This window comes from Scylla paramamosain, chromosome 9, assembly GCF_035594125.1.
Source record: "Scylla paramamosain isolate STU-SP2022 chromosome 9, ASM3559412v1, whole genome shotgun sequence".
NCBI classification, from domain to species: domain Eukaryota; kingdom Metazoa; phylum Arthropoda; class Malacostraca; order Decapoda; family Portunidae; genus Scylla; species Scylla paramamosain.
The window spans coordinates 20,528,655-20,547,602 of record NC_087159.1 but is presented as its reverse complement, the minus strand read 5'-3'; the positions used below and the strand labels follow the sequence as shown (position 1 = coordinate 20,547,602).

General features: G+C 38.1%; 1 protein-coding gene across 3 annotated transcripts in view; it reads left to right on the top strand.

Annotated features, from left to right (window-relative positions):
- Positions 1 to 18,948, top strand: part of LOC135103707 (cytosolic 10-formyltetrahydrofolate dehydrogenase-like) — a 196,992-nt gene that overhangs the window by 131,014 nt on the left and 47,030 nt on the right. For all 3 annotated transcript variants that reach the window (XM_064010307.1, XM_064010306.1, XM_064010305.1), the window contains exons 8-11: positions 13,273 to 13,484; positions 15,135 to 15,222; positions 15,346 to 15,534; positions 15,852 to 15,967. In XM_064010307.1, the coding sequence (XP_063866377.1) occupies positions 13,273 to 13,484; positions 15,135 to 15,222; positions 15,346 to 15,534; positions 15,852 to 15,967 (605 nt within the window). The remainder of the gene's footprint in view (positions 1 to 13,272; positions 13,485 to 15,134; positions 15,223 to 15,345; positions 15,535 to 15,851; positions 15,968 to 18,948) is intronic.

Here is an 18,948-nt window from a genome sequence, read left to right as displayed (position 1 = left end):
ATATTGCTCTAACATGGGTTTATTTTCCTGAATTTAGTTCACAAGTTCATTATTTGATTCTTGACATTGATATAATTGGTTGGTAGGGATAGTGAGTTTATTTTCCAAGGTAATCTGACCCAATATTATTAGCCTTTATATTCTACTGTTTTGTTGAGTAATCGTGGGCCATTTGCTCTTCAACATTTGGAGCATTAGGATTTGTTCCTATGGTATCTGCAGTCAGTGCCGAAAGTAATGGCACCACCTTGCAATGTGCATTCTTGCAACATAAGTTAAAAAGAAATAAGTAGAGAGTATTCACTGGGTCTAGTATTTTGTGGGGAGTCCCTTATGCTTTACACAACTTGCCAGACATCTTAGAACAGATTCAGCCAGCCACTGAAGGATACAGGGCTCAAGGTTGTCCCATGTGTCATGGAGTTGCTCCACGAGCTTGGGCAAGGTTGAAGTGTCCCTTCCCCTGAGGTGCCTCTTGACGACCCCACATATGTTCTTGATAGGGTTAAGATCTGGGGAATTCCCTTGCCAGTCTTTGATGTAGTCAGCACCAACCCACTCAAGCCAATCCTTTACTAATTTTACCATGTGGATGGGTGCACCGTCCTGTTGGAACACCTGAATGCCTTGGACTTGTAGCATTCAAAACAATCCTCAAGGTGTTCACTGAAGAGCTCCAAGTAGTGGTCTTGTTCACAGTTAAGTTCCTCGGCAGTACAACAAGCTTCCCTTCCCCATGGTACCCAAAGGCACCCCATACCATCACTGAATCAGGGTGTTTGACTGTGGCTTGTGTATACTTTGGCAAGCATGGATCCATACTTGGCCTCATCCACACCTTCCCTCTTCTGTTTCCAGTCACTGTAAAAGTCACCTTGTCAATCCACAACACATGCTTCCATCTTTTCAGGTCCCAATCCAAGTATTTCTTACAAAATATAACCCTTTTCTGTCTTTGTTTCTTGGTGAGAAATGGTTTTCATCATGGCTGGTAGTGTTCATAAGAGAGGTCATCCTTGAGGAGGCGTTGGATTGTACAAACACTGATCTCCCTCAGTAGCAGATGATTCTTTTTCTTTATTTCTTTCGCTGTTACGTGGGGCTCAGGCTCCACTTGACGTGAGATGAGTTTGAGAGTCCTCTTAGTTATTTTACGGGGTCTTCTAGAGTAAGATTTGTGATGGGATGGATTCTCACCTTGAGGAGCTGAGGTCCTCAAGGCATTGTCTTTACACAAACTAAACACTGAAGGTGGGTCAAGTTGCAAGTCACATGTGATGACAGTAATCACAATAAGTAATTCTCTCATCACTAATGCCTTAGGCACAGGCAGGAAGTCAGTATGAGTGGCTGACAAAGCTCCACCCATGCTACCAACATCCTGCATGCCAATACATTTAACATTTTCCTTGCGTACAGAGAGGGGGTACTTGATAAATTGCCAAAATTAATGGTCTGTGACTTTCGCAATGATACTTTTGGCATTGACTGTAAATCCCATAACTTATGGGTAGGTTCATTCCTTCCCTCTATGATGTCAGGTACTTCACTAGGTATAATTTGAGCCCCCAATATGGGCCACTAATAGGGACTGGATTGGTGTCACAAAGACATGGTCTATTGTGTGAGTTGGTAATACACCCTTAGCAGGTAACAATGGTCCTACCATGAGATTCCTGCCAGCAGTAGTCAGCATTTGAATGCCATATTTCCTTAAGGTTTTAATTACAAATTTCCCATGGTAATCTGAACCTATTATTAGTTGAATTGGTCCCACCTTGTCTGATGTTATGTTATGGTTTGCTAATTTGTCTCCTTATAACCTTTGATGGTCAGATTGGTGTTCATGTCTGGAATCACCACCACTGTTATATTTGTTTTAAATTTACCTAATTGTATGATGGTCCTTACTATGTCATAAATTTCGGTATTATTAGTTTGGAAACCCAAAGTCTTGAATTGAGCTTGTATTGTTATTGGGAGATATAAAGCTGCCACAATTTTCTTATTTATGAAACTTTTCTGTGCTCCTATGTCAAGCAGAACCTTGGCCTTTACGGGTCATCTTTGACAACTAATTTCTACTTTTGCTATTGGAACTGTTGCAGGAGAGATAGGCTGGTTATTATTGGTTTCATTATGTGAGGGGGTTATTTAAGTATCATACCCTATCATCTTACATAGAGCAGCATAATGCACTCCTTTCTTACATATAGGGCACATATGCAGTCTAGTTTAGTTTTACAGTCTTTCATTTGATGTGACTCGTTTAATCTATTGACTATCCTTTCTAACCCTTGATAATTCCCAGAGTACACTGGGTTATTCTGTTTGGAGCAAAACATACATTTAAGTTCTTAATTGGTGGAGTTTTAGTGTCTTGCTTCTGCCCTGTTATTAGTATGGAGTGGTACCTCTGGCCTCTTATTCACAGTCATAGAAAAGGTACCTATTGTTTCAGGGTCCCCATAACTTGGCTTGGTTTTATTGACTGGGCAGTAGTTAGTTCTGGATTCACCACCTTTCATTTTATAGGGTAGGGTTTTATTCAGCCTGTCATGGACTGAGATGTTGCATGGATTTGGTATATAAAGGCTACTGGAAAACTCGCAAACATTTTCATATTTTAATTAATAACTACTAATTATTTATTTCTCACTTGCATTCATTTTCAAATCATTTAAGGTTATTAGGTGTCACTTTATATCTCTTCAACATATTCATTGATCAGTGCAATCATCATGCAAAACACAGACAATATCAAATGCATAAACACAACAAATATTCATTTGGCATGATTAATGTTCACTTAGAAAAAGACATGATATCAGCATCATATCAATTACTGTAAACATTCCATGATTAAGTAAATCTTTGTACACCATACAAACCTGTCATACCAAACATAAAACATCAAATAAACATCCTATTCCTTCTTTAATAAGATAATTGATTTATAGACTGCATTATGCTTTCAAGCTCCACTTACTTTTAAATTATTCCTTCCATCTTGTCCCCTCTCTGGTCAGGCCTTCTGGAACCTCTGGCTGTCTGTCTACAACTCTGCTACTCTCATCTTCTGAATTATTCCACTGTTACATGCTATAATATACAATCGTTTGGGACTGCCTATTTCCTTCAGATCTACTTTCCCTTTCAATTGCTTTCTTTGCCTTGTCCCTGTTATCATTACTGTTAATCCCTCTTTGATCCAGGCTGCCTCCCCAGGTTTTATTCATGTCTTTCTGTTGTGGGCTGCACATGTCCTGTGTCCATATTTGTGTTTTTTCGAGTGCTAATTACCTTTCCTTTTCCAGACAGTATGACTGCTTGTTATTCTCCCTACTTCATTCATCTTCTCCATTTCTTCTTTCTTCTTACTTATTCTATCTTCTCTTCTTTCTTCTTCTTTGTTTTGTTATCTTTCTTCTTTTCTTCTTTCCTCTTTCATCTTCCCTGACAGTACAATATACAGTAAAATCCCTTTCATCCGGCATTCGAGTATCTGGCAGCTTCAGGTATCCGGCACATTTTTCCCTGAGCCTTAAAATCAATAAAAAATCAATGTGTACTCATAAAATTGATTAAAATTCCCGTGCGAGGCATACTTTATCCCCTCGCCACCAGAGCGCACTGCTTCGTGCCACCTGCGGCCCACTGCACTGTGTTTACTCAGTGACTCAGTCCCGCGTGTGCACTGTTTATCACCTGACGCCTTCATCATGCCTAATGTTGTAGAAAAGAGGAAGCGTGTTGTGCTTACACTTAAGCAGCTGATCAGATCAGCTGCTGATAAAGATCAGCTGATCTTTGTTATGGTAAGATGCGTGAGTGTAGGGTGGTGATTGTGGACATAATTTCACTTCTATTCAAGTATCCAGCAATATTCAAGTATCCAGCATGTCAGCGGTTCTGTTGATGCCGGATAAGAGGGATTTTACTGTATACTGTGGTGTGGAGTCACCACAACCCTTTCATGGTAACTTTTGTTATTAGAATCTGGTTTACTTGGTTTTAGATCACACTGCATTCCTTAGTGTGATGCCATTATTCCTTGAGGTATGACATGAATAGAACACATTTATTTTCATGGATTTGAACCTGAATAAAAAAAAACTACAATCATACTAAATTTCATGATGAATAGAACAAATTTATTTTCACACTTTCTTTTGTTTTTAGAAATGTACTGAATATTTCAAATAAAAATATGTTCTAGAGAATAAGGTAAATCTATTTTCACACATCCTTATGCTTTGAAAATGTACTAAAACATTACAACTAGAATTACATGTAGAATGATCATAAACAAAATATGTACAAACTTTATTACCTCTCTGGGCTTTGACAATGTCATTGCCTATGCCATATTTGTTTACATCTCAAAGCAGGATTGGTCTAAGGACCAGTGCTGGTAGGTCCTAGCAAATATTTAAGTTTTAAATGTAAAATATTGTGGTCTAATAAGGATCTGAATACATATGAGAGGGCTTCAAATGTCAGGTGAAACCATAGCATTAAAACCCTCCCTCCTGAAAAAAAAAAAAAAAGCCTAAGTGGGTTCTTTTTCTTAAATATTTTACATATCATATTGATAATTAAGGTCTATATATGTACATATACATAAAAAAATGTAAAAGTAGTCCAGTCTGATCCATTCATTTCCTGTAAAGCACAGGTTATCACAGGCTTTGTCCAACCAGACCAACCTATATCAGCATGACCTAAACAAGTGTGTGTTCTTCATTAAAAGAGTGCCAAAATCTTTCAAGATCTAACTCCCCTTGTAATTTCTGGCCCCTAACCAAAAACATCTCCTTTGCTTCTTCATTTTTCTTTCCTTTATTTCAATCTGATGGCACCACTGCCATCTCATCTATTTCTAAAGCTGAATTCTTCACTCATACCTTTGCTAAAAACTCTACCTTGGACAATTCAGGGCTTGTTTCTGCCTCTCCTCTACCCTCTGACTTCTTCATGCTACCCATTAAAATCCTTCGTAATGATGTTTTCCATGACCTTGCTGACCTTAATTCCTAGAAAGCTTATGAACCTGATGAGGTCCCTCCCATTGTTGTCAGAAACTGTGCTTCTGTGCTTGCACCTTGCCTAGTCAAAATTTTTCCAACTCTCTCTATCAACATCCACCTTTCCTTCTTGCTGGAAGTTTGCCTACATTCAGCCTGTTCTTAAGAAGGGTGACCGTTCTAATACCTCAAACTATTGTCCTATTGCTTTAATTTCTTACCTCTCTAAGGTTTTGATTCTATCCTCAACAGGAAGATTCTTAAACATCTATCACTCCACAACCTTTTATGTGATTGCCAATATGGCTTCCGTTGAGGCCGCTCTACTGATGATCTTCTGGCTTTCCTTACTGAATCTTCCTCATTCTCTTTTAGGGATTTTTATGAAACTTTTACTGTTGGCTCAGCCCAGGTATTCCCAATCTTTTTGTTCCTCTGTACCGCTTTGACATTTTTATAGGTTTCCATGTACCCATAAATAAATTAATAATAAAAAGATGGTATTCTAATATTTTTATATTATTTTATTGTGAAGTTTGTATGTGTAGATTGCACAGCAGTCTTAAAGGTGACAATATTGATAAACTAAACTCAAGTATTTTACAAAATATTTTGATCCATTACATACATATCTCTTATAATTATCCATAATGGTCATTATGTCCCGTACCTGATCCTTTCAGGCCCAGTATAGATTGTGGCCATGGTTAATTCCATATTAGTGAAAACCAAATGGTATTCACACTACTCTTGATATCATTTAAATGAAAGTTTTGCTTACTGAAATGAGGAAAAAAGCACAACATTGTGCAATCTGACTACAGATTACAACACCATGTATTGCACAGTGGTGGTTATTGTCTGAGACCCAATGTACCCCCCTGAAATGTGCAAATGTACCACTGGGGCTGTACATGTACCCCAGGTTGGGAACCCTTGGCTTAGGCATATGAAAAGCTTTTAGTAGAGTCTGGCACAAAGCTTTGATTTCCAAGCTACCCTCCTATGGCTTCTATTCTTCTCTCTGTAACTTCATCTCAAGTTTCCTTTCTGACTTTTCTATTGCTGCTATGGTAGACAGTCACTGTTCTACTTCTAAATCTATTAACAGTGGTGTTCCTCAGGGTTCTGTCCTGTCACCCACTCTATTCCTATTATTTATTAATTATCTAAACCATACTTCTGGTCCTATCCACTCCTACACTGATGATGCCACCCTGCACTTTTCCACGTCTTTTCTTAGATGTCCAACCCTTCAGGAAGTAAACAGCTCTAGCAGGGAAACCACAGAACGCCTGACTTCTTGAGCTCTCTAAAATTTCTGATTAGGGCAGAGCAAACTTAGTATTGTTCAATACCTCAAAAGACTTAATTCCTCCATGTATCAACTCAGCACAACCTTCCAGACAACTATCCTCTCTTCTTCAGTGATGCTCAACTGTCCCCCTCTTCTACACTGAACATTTTCTGTCTGCCCTTTACTTATAATCTAAACTGAAACTCCACATCTCATCTCTAGCTAAAATAGCTTCTATGAAGTTAATCATTCTGAGTTGTTTCCATCAGTTTTCTCACCCTTTCAGCTGCTAACTCTGTATAAGGGCCTTATCTGTCCATGTATGGATTATGCTTTACATGTATTGGAGGGTTCCATTCATACTGCTCTTTTAGACAGGGTGGAATCAAAAGCTTTTTTGTCTTATCAACTGCTCTCCTCTAACTGTTTCCAGCCTCTCTCTCATCGTTGCAATCACCTCTGTTATGCGCTCAGCACACAAAGACGGGTCTCTGACACAGAAGCAGTACTCATTCCAAGGAAAATCAGCAAAATACCTCCTCAGGTCCCCCCAACTAGCAGAGACAAAACGCCAGAGGCACCTTTGCTTAGGGGGATCCTGAGGAGGGATTGGAGCGATAGGACAAGATACAGATATGATATTGTGATCAGAGGAGCCCAACGGAGAAGAAAGGGTGACAGCATAAGCAGAAGGATTAGAGGTCAGGAAAAGGTCAAGAATGTTGGGTGTATCTCCAAGACGGTCAGGAATACGAGTAGGGTGTTGCACTGATTGCTCTAGGTCGTGGAGGATAGCAATGTTGAAGGTTAGTTCACCAGGATGGTCAGTGAAGGGAGAGGAAAGCCAAAACTGGTGGTGAACATTGAAGTCTTCAAGAATGGAGATCTCTGCAAAAGGGAAGAGGGTCAGAATGTGCTCCACTTTGGAAGTTAAGTAGTCAAAGAATTTCTTATGGTCAGAGGAGTTAGGTGAAAGGTATACAGCACAGATAAATTTAGTTTGAGAGTGACTCTGTAGTCATAGCCAGATGGTGGAAAACTCAGAAGATTCAAGAGTGTGGGCATGAGAGCAGGATAAGTCATTGTGCACATAAATGCAGCATCCAGTTTTGGATAAAAAATGAGGATAGAGAAAGTAGGAGGGAACAGAAAAGGGGCTACTGTCAGTTGCTTCAGACACCTGAGTTTCAGTGAGGAAAAGAAGATGAGGTTTAGAAGAGGAGAGGTGGTGTTCTACAGACTGAAAATTAGATCTTAGACAGCGAATGTTGCAGAAGTTAATGAAGAAAAAAGTTTAAGGGGGAGTCAAGACACTTAGGGTCGTCGGCAGAAAGGCAGTCCAACCTGGGGACATTTATGGTGCCCTCCCCAGATGGGGACTCCGAGGCTGGTGTAGGAGTCACCATGATGATTTTAAAATTTTTGAGTCAAGGGTGTGTGTGTTATTAGATGCTTATAGTTTTGTGTGGAGGAAGAGAGTTGTCTTTAGAGGGCAGGCTGTGACTGCCCCCATGTGTTGTGAGACACAAAGGGAATTGTTCAGTGAGGTCACAGGTGGATTTAATGATAAGTTCACAGCACTTATCTGAACTTATCTGAACTTATCTGAACACTTACTTGAACAGTGCTTTAGACCTCACTGGGAGTAATTATCGTCTTGGCAGGTGTCTACCGCCTCCTCCTGGTAAATTGTGTGTATTTATCTAGTTGTGCATTATGGGAAATGAGCTATGCTTGTGCTGTCCCATCTCTGTATCTTTTGATATTGAACTTAGCCCTGAATCCCTGTATACTTTTTGCATTTACTACTCCTCATCCAGACTGTTCCATACATCAATACTTCTATATGGGAAACAATACTTTTTGACATCTCTTCTACAAGCACTCTTCTTCAGCTTCTTTCCATGTCCTCTAGTATCACCTGTATCCCAAAACATCAAGTCATTCTGACCCACCTTCTCCACTCCCTCATATGCTTTATATATTGCAATCAGGTCTCCCTTTTCTCTCGTTTTTTCCAGCGTTGGTAGATGCAACCTTTCCAATTTCTCTTCATATGTCAAGTCTCTGATATTTGGTACCATCTTTGTTGCTGCTCTTTGAACTCTCTTCAACTTCCTTATATCCTTTTCTTGTAGGGCAACAACACAACTGCTGCATGTTCCAGTCTAGGTCTAATCAGTGATATAATTGTCTTCCTGATAATCTCTTCATCCATATACACAAAAGCCAGCCTTACTCTTCTTAACAAGTTATAGGTTTCTCCAGTAATTTTGCTAATGTGTTTCTCTGGGGTCAAATTCCCAGTCACTGTAACACCTAGATTCTTTTCCTCTGCTGCTCCATTCAACCTTTCACCATTCAGCATATAATTTCCTTTTACTTTTCTTGCACTCTTTCCAAATTCTATTGCTTTATATTTCTTTACATTAAATTCCATTTCCCATCTATGACTCCACTCTGATATCTTGTTCAGATCTTCTTGTAACACTCCACAATCCTCACCATTCTCAACTTTTTTCAGCAACTTGGCATCATCCACAAAGAGACTCGTGTAGCTATTCACACTCTCAGTCACATAATTTTTATAAGCCGCAAATGATTGGTGCAAGTACTGAACCTTGGGGTACTCCGCTTGTGAGTTTCTTCTATAATGATTCCTAATCTTTTACCACTATTGTCATCTCTTTATTAATCAGGAAATTTTCCATTCATTTCTGCAGGCCATCCCTTTGCACATCATCATGCTTCAACTTCTACAGTAATTTTCTATGTGGCACTTTATCAATGGCTTTCTTCAGGTTTAGATAAACAACCTACCCAACCATCTCTCTCTTGAATTATATCCACCACTCTAGAATAAAAACTAATTAAGTTTGTAACACATGATCTCCCTCACCTAAATCCAAATTGTTGCTCTGTCATCACTTCATTTTCTTCTAGGTACTGCATCCATTTATCCTTCACTAATCTTTCACACATCTTACACACCACACTTGTTAGAGACACAAGTCTATAGTTCAAAGGCTCCACTTTGTTACCACCTTTATAGACTGGCACTATATTGGCTCTCTTCCATTCAGTTTGGACTCTAGTTTCATTTAGGCAGCTCTTAATAATACTGTGGATCACCCATGTCAACTGCTGGTTGCATTCTTTCAATACAGTAAAATCCTTCTCATCCGGCATTCGAGTATCCGGCAGCTTCAAGTATCCGGCACATTTTTCCCCGAGCCTTAAAATCAATAAAAAATCAATGTGTACTCATAAAATTGATTAAAATTCCCGCGCGAGGCATACTTTGTCCCCTCGCCACCAGAGCGCACTGCTTCGCGCCACCCGCGGCCCACTGCACTGTGTTTACTCAGTGACTCAGTCCTGTGTGTGGACTGTTTATTGCCTGACGCCTTCATCATGCCTAAAGTTGTAGAAAAGAGGAAGTGTGTTGTGCTTACACTTAAGCAGCTGATCAGATCAGCTGCTGATTAAGATCAGCTGATCTTTGTTATGGTAAGATGCGTGAGTGTAGGGTGGTGATTGTGGACATAATTTCACTTCTATTCAAGTATCCGGCAATATTCAAGTATCCAGTATGTCGGCGGTCCCGTTGATGCCGGATGAGAGGGATTTTACTGTATCAATCCTGACACTCCAGGTCCCAGGCCCTTTCTAACATCAAATCCTTCAAACTCTTTCTGGATGTTTTCTTCAGTCGCTTGGATTTCCCTTTAGACCATTTCCTCACTCATCTCACTCTGCCTCACAAATGTTCTCTCTTTTGTTCATTACCTCTGCCATTTCAGCTAGATCCTCAAACATTTGACCATTCGCCTTCAAATTATTTATTCCTTCTCTATTTTTCATTTTGGTATTCACATATCTGAAGAATAGTTTTGTTTCCTCCTTACATTTGTCCATAGCAGCTTTCTCATAACTTTTCCTTTCTTTTCTAATAACCTTTACGTACTCATTTCTTGTAGTTGTGTAGTTTTGTCATAGCCCCTGTGTACTTTTCCTCCTCCATGTATTCCTTGCTTTTTCCCTCTTCTTCCTTGCTATTTCACATTTTCTGTTACACCAGTCATTGTTATATCTTCTCTTTGTATTTGCTTTCAGTACATATCTTTTCATCCCTTCCTCATATATATATATATATATATATATATATATATATATATATATATATATATATATATATATATATATATATATATATATATATATATATATATATATATATATATATATATATATATATATATATATATATATATATATATATATATATATATATATATAGTAAGACAAATTTTGAAAAAAAAAATGGAGGTACCTTGGTATCTCCAAGTATATGATACTTCAAGGTATCTCCATTTTTTTTTCAAAATTTGTCTTGCTATAGTTAAATCTTTCATTTCTGTAATCTTCACATCTACTTTCCTCTCTTTTTTCTTTGATGCAAAACCTTATCATTACATGGATGCTTTTTCCTATTGGACAATCATAGTTCATGTCTTCTATAATATCTGTTTCTTTTGTTAATACCAAATCAAGTCTTGATGGCTCCTCTCCTCCTCTGTATCTAGTGTTTTCCTCGACCCACTTTGTCATAATATTGTTCATTGCCAATTTCAGAACTATCTCCCCACAAATCTTCTCCTCTTGTATTCCACTCCCAATGTCTCTCTACAATTAAAATCTCCCATTTTAATAATTTTATTGTTTTCTTTAATTTTCTTTACAAGCCATTTTCTCTCTCACTCAGCAACTGTTCATGCTCTTGCCTATACCAGGTCTTTGTGTTTGGTGGGACATAAACCACTGTAACATATCATCTTCCTCTTCTTCAGAGGGTTTAGGCCAATGAAGGCATGGAAAACATCACTGCAAAGGATCTTAATAAGTAGCAGGAAGTAGTCAGAGGGTGGAAGAGAGGGAGGAACAAGTCCTGAGTCATCCAAGGTAGAGTTTTTAGCAAAGGTTTGAGCAAAGAGTTAAGCTTTAGAAATAGATGAGATGGCAGTGTTGCCATCAGGTTGAAATAAAGGAGGAAAAGATGAAGAAGCAAAGTTATTGGAGATGTTTTTGGCTAGGTACCAGAAATTACAACAGGAGTTAGATCTTGAAAGATTTTGACACTTTCTATTAATGAAAAATAGACACTTCTTTAGGTCATGATGATATAGGTTAGTCAAGTTGGACAAAGCCTGTGGTAACTTGCACTTTACAGGAAATGAACGAGTAAGGCTTGATTTTTTTTTTTTTTACATTTTTTAGGTAAATGTATGAATATAGATCTTATTTATTAATATGATATAGAACTAAACTTTTATATATGAAATATTAAAAAACAAAAAACCCACTGAAGCTTAGGCTTTTTTTGGCGGATGTTTTTTTAATGCCAACTCTTCTTAATTGTTCTCTCTCTCTCTCTCTCTCTCTCTCTCTCTCTCTCTCTCTCTCTCTCTCTCTCTCTCTCTCTCTCTCTCTCTCTCTCTCTCTCTCTCTCTCTCTCTCTCTCTCTCTCTCTCTCTCTCTCTCTCTCTCTCTCTCTCTCTGGGACTGGCAATATGTGTTGGTATTTTTTTAATTAGCTTTTTCCCTATTTTTATTCTCATTTTATTTCATTTATTTTATCTTTATTTGTTTTGTTTGTATTGGTCAGTCTCTTACCACATGAAAAGACATAAGAAATGCAAGATGCTCATTTGAAATGTCCATGAATAAGTGATTGCATGAGTGGAAATGAAATTGAGTTGTAATAAGGATTGTAAGGAGTGGTATGGATGAGAAAAGTAAAGGAAGATGAAAGGACATGTTCCTTTAATATATCCAACAACATGGAAGTGCATCAAGGCACATGGATGGTGTGGATTAAAGATAGTATGTGTGATAGGGAAGATCAGGATAGTTTGATATGCATCAATTTATGTTTTATGTATGTACCTGTAATTGCAAAAGTAAAAATGGGAGAGAGGAGATGAGGAAAATTTGGAATGACAAAAACTGAGAGAGAGAGAATGGTAGTTGTAATTGGTGATATGAATGGAAAGGCTGGATATAGTGAGGTAGCATGTTTTGTAGGAAAATGATAGTACCTGGACACATATGCAGAAAAGGGGTGTTCATTTACACTACGGGAGGGAGCAAGCCACCACCACCACCCCCTGCTACATACAGTGATGATAGTTTAGATGCTGATCAAGGGAGGGAGCTAGCTACTGCTGTCACTGCCACTGCCACCACCACCACCCACAGTGATGTCAGTTTAGTGACTGATTTATGCTTTCATGCTTAGCAGCTGTGCAGTTTTCTTTTGATGTGTTGCAGTGAGGTCACCTATGCTTATACCATTAGAAAATTATTGTTTATCATTTGCATTTAGTGATGAAGTCCATAGGTTTGCACCCAAATGACAGATGTAGTGAGAGTATGAACAGCAACTGGGAAAGATATGAAATGATATGGTGAGTGAGCGTTCATCAGCTGTGTGTGTATGTGTAAACAGTGGCTCAGTGTGTTTTTTTTTACTGATTGTTTCAGTACTGTAATGGTAATCCAAGGTCAGTATTAGCATTTAATGGTATCCACAAGTGTCTGAAGTTAACAAGGAAACACCAGTAATTTAGTCAGGGATGTAAAGTGTGTGGTGGTATGAGGTGATATCAAGAGTAAGTGTTCATCAGCTGTGTCTGAACAATGGCTTGGCAAGTTTTTTTTTTATTTTTTCTATTTTTTATTGTTGCTGTACTGTACTGGATTTTCTGAACTCCCAATTATTTGCTACTTTCAGTTATATACAGTCTGGAAATACGCTATCTCAAAAAAAAAAAAAAAGTCAGTGATTAAATGCAGAAATCTAAGGTTTAGTATCATAAACACAAGCAGTATTGTTCTGTGCATCCCCATAAAGAAAAACATACTAGCAAATAATCTTTTTGTCTACAGTTGAATGTTGCAAGAATCAGTGTTGATGGGAAGATGATGAATGCTTCAAAGTATGGTGCTGCTGCAGAGACCTCTGAGACTGTGGAACTGACAGCACAAGAACAAGAAGTTGCAGAGAAAATGAGGGAGACCTGGAAGGCCATTCTTAACATGGATGTGGCTGATGACTTAGACTTTTTCAAAGCTGGAGCAGGATCTATGGATGTTGTAAGGTAGGACATTTTTATCTTTTCTCTAATAATAGTGTATTATGAAAGAAACATCAGACAGTATATGAACTACTCTAGAGAGATGCAAGATTTAGAAAGCCCAAAGTTACTTGAATTCCTATACTATTTTGAAAGTAATTAATTAACCTCTTCCCAGTAGAGGATCTTCATACTGACTTTTGAAGCTGGTATTATTTTTTGGTGTGTCTATATATGGATATTCCCTTATTTATCTCTCATTTGACTATACTACTATGTTTTTCAGAGGTCTTCCATCCCTTCCTACTCTAATCTCTTCATGCTTCTCTCATCCCTCTCTTCAATACTCCACCATTTTTCTTGTTTCATTGGAGTTTGTCCCTTTGCACCCAAGGCATTAACCACATTTATATACACTTTCTAAATTGCCTTACTTTCTGCCATTCTTTCTACATGGTTAAACCACCTTAGGGTACAGTGCTTGACTCTTGAAAAACTTTGTTATTCACTCTTTCACTGCTTTATTCATTCTTTGCAGCCCACAGGCATTTCTTGATAATTGTGGACTGTTTGAATCCTTGACCTTTGTCTTTCATTTCATAACCTGAGTCTCACTTGTGTAAGTGAATATTAGCATGATTATTCCATTATGTAGATGGACACTTACTGAAACAGTAATTACTCCCAGAGAGATTTTTTTGCACAGCAGCATAGGTGGGTGCTTTGAACTTGTCTCTTCAGCTATGACCTCCCTGAATGTTTCTCTTTGTGTCTCACAGCACAAGAGAGTAGTTACAGCCTGCCCTCTAAAGATAACTATCCTCCTCACACTACACCACATGCATCCTACACACTTAACACCATTCACTCAAAATTCAAAACAAAAAATGGCATTAAAACATCCACCTTGTAATCCCACATCTGTGGAGGGAACGAGAAATGTCCTACACTTGACTGCTCTTACAGCATCGACCCAAAGTGTCTTGACACCCCCTTAACTATTCCTACATGAATTTGTGCAACATTTGCTGTCTTAGATCTAATTTTCAATCTGAGGAACATTGCCTCTCCTTTACTAAACATAATTTTCTTCATCTCATTGGAACACAAGTGTTTGAACCAGCTTACAGCAACCTCTTTTGTGTCCCTACTTTCTTTATTTTCACTTTCAGTTGAAAATTGCATGTTGTTTCTTTGTGCAAAGCAGCTTAACTTGCTCACATTTTCACACATATATGTCTTCTTTCGAGGTTATTGGTTAGTTATGATGTTTTTATATTATATAACAATGTCAGAGTATGACCTTTATTCTTATATGATGTAATTTTTCAGAAACACGTTTAAAAACACTATGCACAGGAGCATCACGTGTTCTTTGTAGTGTCACTGGTCATCCATGTTCATGCAGATATTAATTATCAGACTTTACTTCATTGATATTGTAGTTTGAGATACAGAAGCTATCTGTACACACAAAATTATAATGTTTATACATATGTTCTTTGATACTGGAAGATTTTTGATAAGTTAGAATGGCTATAGTCATTTTTTTATTTTTTTATTTTTTTTATTTTTACCAATTTTTGAGGTGTTTGTCATTCAAAGTTTCTTGTAACATCTTTGTGGACAAACAACCTCTGGTTGTTGAAGTAATAGATATATGCTTATTGGCAGGCTGGTGGAAGAGACAAAAGAAAAGGCTGGTGTATCACTTGAAAATGAGGATGTGTACATGGCCACTACCTTCAAGGAGTTTGTTCAGGTGAGAGAAGGGAGAAGAAAGGAAAGTGAACTATGGTAGAGGAAATGAGCATGATTTTTGTCTGTACACAGATTCAGTTTAAAAGCAATGGATTTCATCAGTTCATTGATGATGTTCTTTCAGGTTATGGTCTTAAAAATGCGAGGTGGGGATACCAAGCCTGTATTTGAATATGATGCTATCAAGATGCATGTCAACAACATGGACATAGAGTTTCCGAATCAGCTTTTCATTGATGGACAGTTTGTTGATGCAACAAGTGGAAAGTTCCTAAAGAGCATCAATCCAGCCACTGAGGAGTTGATTTGTGATGTAAGTCATTCTCATCATCATCTGTATAGTTTTGAAGAAATTATCATGAAAAATAGTCTTACATTACCTGACTACAAGAAATACATTATTGAATCAGGTTGAAGGAGGATCATACTCAGGTAAATGGTAAAGATAAAATGAAACTCACTGATATGACACCACTGCATTATGTGTGAATTACATTAATGCAAGCTTCTTCCCTGGTGAAGCTTGTAAAGGGTGATTTATTCTCCATCAGTACTATTTTGCAGTTTTGGATAAGTTTTCTACTGTTGCTGTTTTTTATTTAAATCGTCACACATACTTTTTTCCTTTAGGTACACGCTGCTGGGAAGGAGGATGTGGACAGAGCAGTAGCAGCAGCCAAGAAAGCATTTTATGAGGGTCCATGGGGAACAATGAATGCCAGGGACAGGGGCACCCTTATTTTCAGGTACTTAAGTGATTAGGATAATTCTGCTCTTGATGAACATTTAGTCTTATATTAATGATGTACTTTGTTTGCAGATATTTTAAGGAAACTAAGCTGTAACTTCAGAAAGAGTTGCCAGGATGGATTCTAACTATGATTAGATTAGTCCCTGTGCTGATGTGCACAGGGAGGTTCTGCCAATGGCCTGCATTAAACACAATTTGCTTTTGGAGTTATAATGAAAGCAGTATCAAAAAATTAATATGGCAGAAACAGGTTTTACCCAGTTTAAAATAAGATATTTACAAACTGCCTACAACACTAAAAAAGCTTTTTGTGCATATAACTGAAGATTAAAATTATATGCAAGTTCATAAACATAAAAATTCAGATCATGCACCCAAGATGAGCCCAAACATGAACACACACACACACACACACACACACACACACACACACACACACACACACACACACACACACACACACACACACACACACACACACACACACACACACACTGTCATAGTGGACAGAGAAGTCAACGCAAACTGCCACTCCTAAAAATCCAGCCATCTACGTCGCTGAGAGCTGCCCTAGTGGAAATACAGAGGTGAGAGTTTACACTGGTTCTACTTGTTGCTGTCCTGTCTCCAAAAGTGTTTTGTAGAAAGCAGTTAAATTGTTATAATGAGCAGTGAAGAGGGGGCTACTTTGGTCCCCACTATGTTGTTTACACCAACAGGGACCATCCTGAAGGTGAGACAGAGAGACTTCTCGGGATTTGGGGAAGAGGACCGAAGGGTCAGGGAAGCAATGATGAGAAGGAGAATTATCACACTGGAAACCAAAATGAAGGAAATGAAGGATAGATTTGACAAGATGGAGAAGATGGTGGAAACTTTGATCACCGAGAAGGGGGTGTGGAAAGGTGCATATGACAATCTACATAAAAAACTAATGTTATTTGAAAATATGGAATATGAAGGCAAAGTGGAAGAGTTAAATGTAAAATAGGAAAATTGGAAGAAAGAACAAGAGGAGGAAAAGATCGATTTTAAGAAAATTGTGGAGGAACAAACCAAAGCAAACGTCACAAAGCTACCAGAAAAGTTGTTCAAGTTATAAAACAGAAAGAAAACTTGGTGAGAGACACTGTGGGTAAGAAAAAAACTGCTATGGTATTTGGCTTGAAGGAAGAGTGTACACCTCAGTGGACTGAAAGAGAAAAGAAGGAAAATATATGTGTGGAAAAATTAGTGGGGACATTACAAGAAGAAAAAGAGCTGACTGGAGAGATTGAAGAAATTAAAAGATTGGGTAGATATGTCGAGGGTGGACAGCATCCTATGAAAATAAGGTTTAGGTCACAAGTAGCAGCTGAAAAAACACTGAGTAAATCCTGGAAACTGGCCAAGATGGAAGAATACAAACAAGTATGGATAAAAAAAAGATAGAACCAGAGAAGAGAGAGATACTATAAATAAACTAAGAAAAGAAGCAAATGAAAAAAAAATGGAAAACTATCAGATGTGGAGAAAAAACAGTTCTTTTGGAGGGTTATGAGCATGAGGTTGAGAAAGTGGTACAGGAGGGAAGTAAATGCAGAAGGGGAAAACTAAAAGTAGCATACATGAACATAAATGGACTAATGTCAGCAGTGTTGGAGCTAGAAGACTATTTAAAAGAGGAGAAACCGGACATCATGGGAATTGTTGAAACTAAATTGGCAAGTGAAGGGGATATATTAAATATTGATGAAGGAAAATACCTCTGGATGAGAAATAGAAAGAATAAACAGGGAGGAGGTGCGATGCTTCTAGTTAGGAAGGATTTATTAGTGGAATCTGTCACATATGGGGTGGAGGAGGCAGAAGTATTAAAAATAAGCTTAGGACAAATGGGAAGATACCGTAACATTGTGGTGACTTATGTTCCCCCTATTCCAACTCTTGAAGAGAGGATGAATATAAGAAAATGCTTGAGGACACAAGGACATGTTTGGCAGAGCTGCTTGAGGAAAATGACGATATACTCCTGATGGTGGACTTTAACTGTAAAGAGATATCTTGGAAGAATTGGACCACAGAAGGCAGTGAGTCATCATGGGGGAACAAGCTACTAGACCTGGCTATTGAAAATTTCCTGACATAGTGGGTTACAGATGACACAAGATTTAGGGGAAATGAAGCACCTTCAAGTTATGAATAATAACCTCAGTATAAGGAAAGAGGACCACAGAAGAGAATGGCTAAACTACAGGAAGACTAACTGGACAATTTAGGAAGTATTTCAGTGAAGTGAATTTGAACATAGTTATTCAAAAGAAAGACACAGAAGAAAAGTGGACGGCTTTCCTGAACATTTATAATGGAGTAGAGAAATAGGTACCCAAAAGATCAACAGAGAACCTTTTCAAAAAAGGATTGGTACAACAGATGTGCAACAGCTAGATTGGCGAGAGAAAAAGCGTGGAACAAGTGGAAGAAAAACAAGAGACTGGACCTGTGGAACAATTATATAAGGAAGAGGAACGAATATGTCAAAACTCGCAGAGATGAGCAGAAAAATTTTGAAAGGAATGTTGTGAAGAAATGTAAAGACCAACCAAAATTATTTTATAAATTCATTAATGGAAAATTAAAGAGTAAAGATGAAATAAGTATGGTAAAAGCTGGAGAAGAGACAGTGGATGACCCAGAAGAGGTAGCTGAAGTGTTTAACAGATACTTCCACTCTGTGTTTACTAAGGAAAATGATATCAGAGGTGAGAGGACAGCGTTGGAAAAAGGGACCGACCTAAAGGAGATAAAACATCAGAGATGAAGTAAAGAATATGTTGGAAGACCTGGATGCAAGGAAAGCAATGGGTCCTGATGGTGTCTCGAGTTGGATTTTAAAAGGGTGTAGCTCACAATTAGTCTCAGCATTGCACAATATAATTAGCACTACCCTGGTAAAAGGTAGAGTCCCCATAGACTGGAAATGGGCAGATATTACCC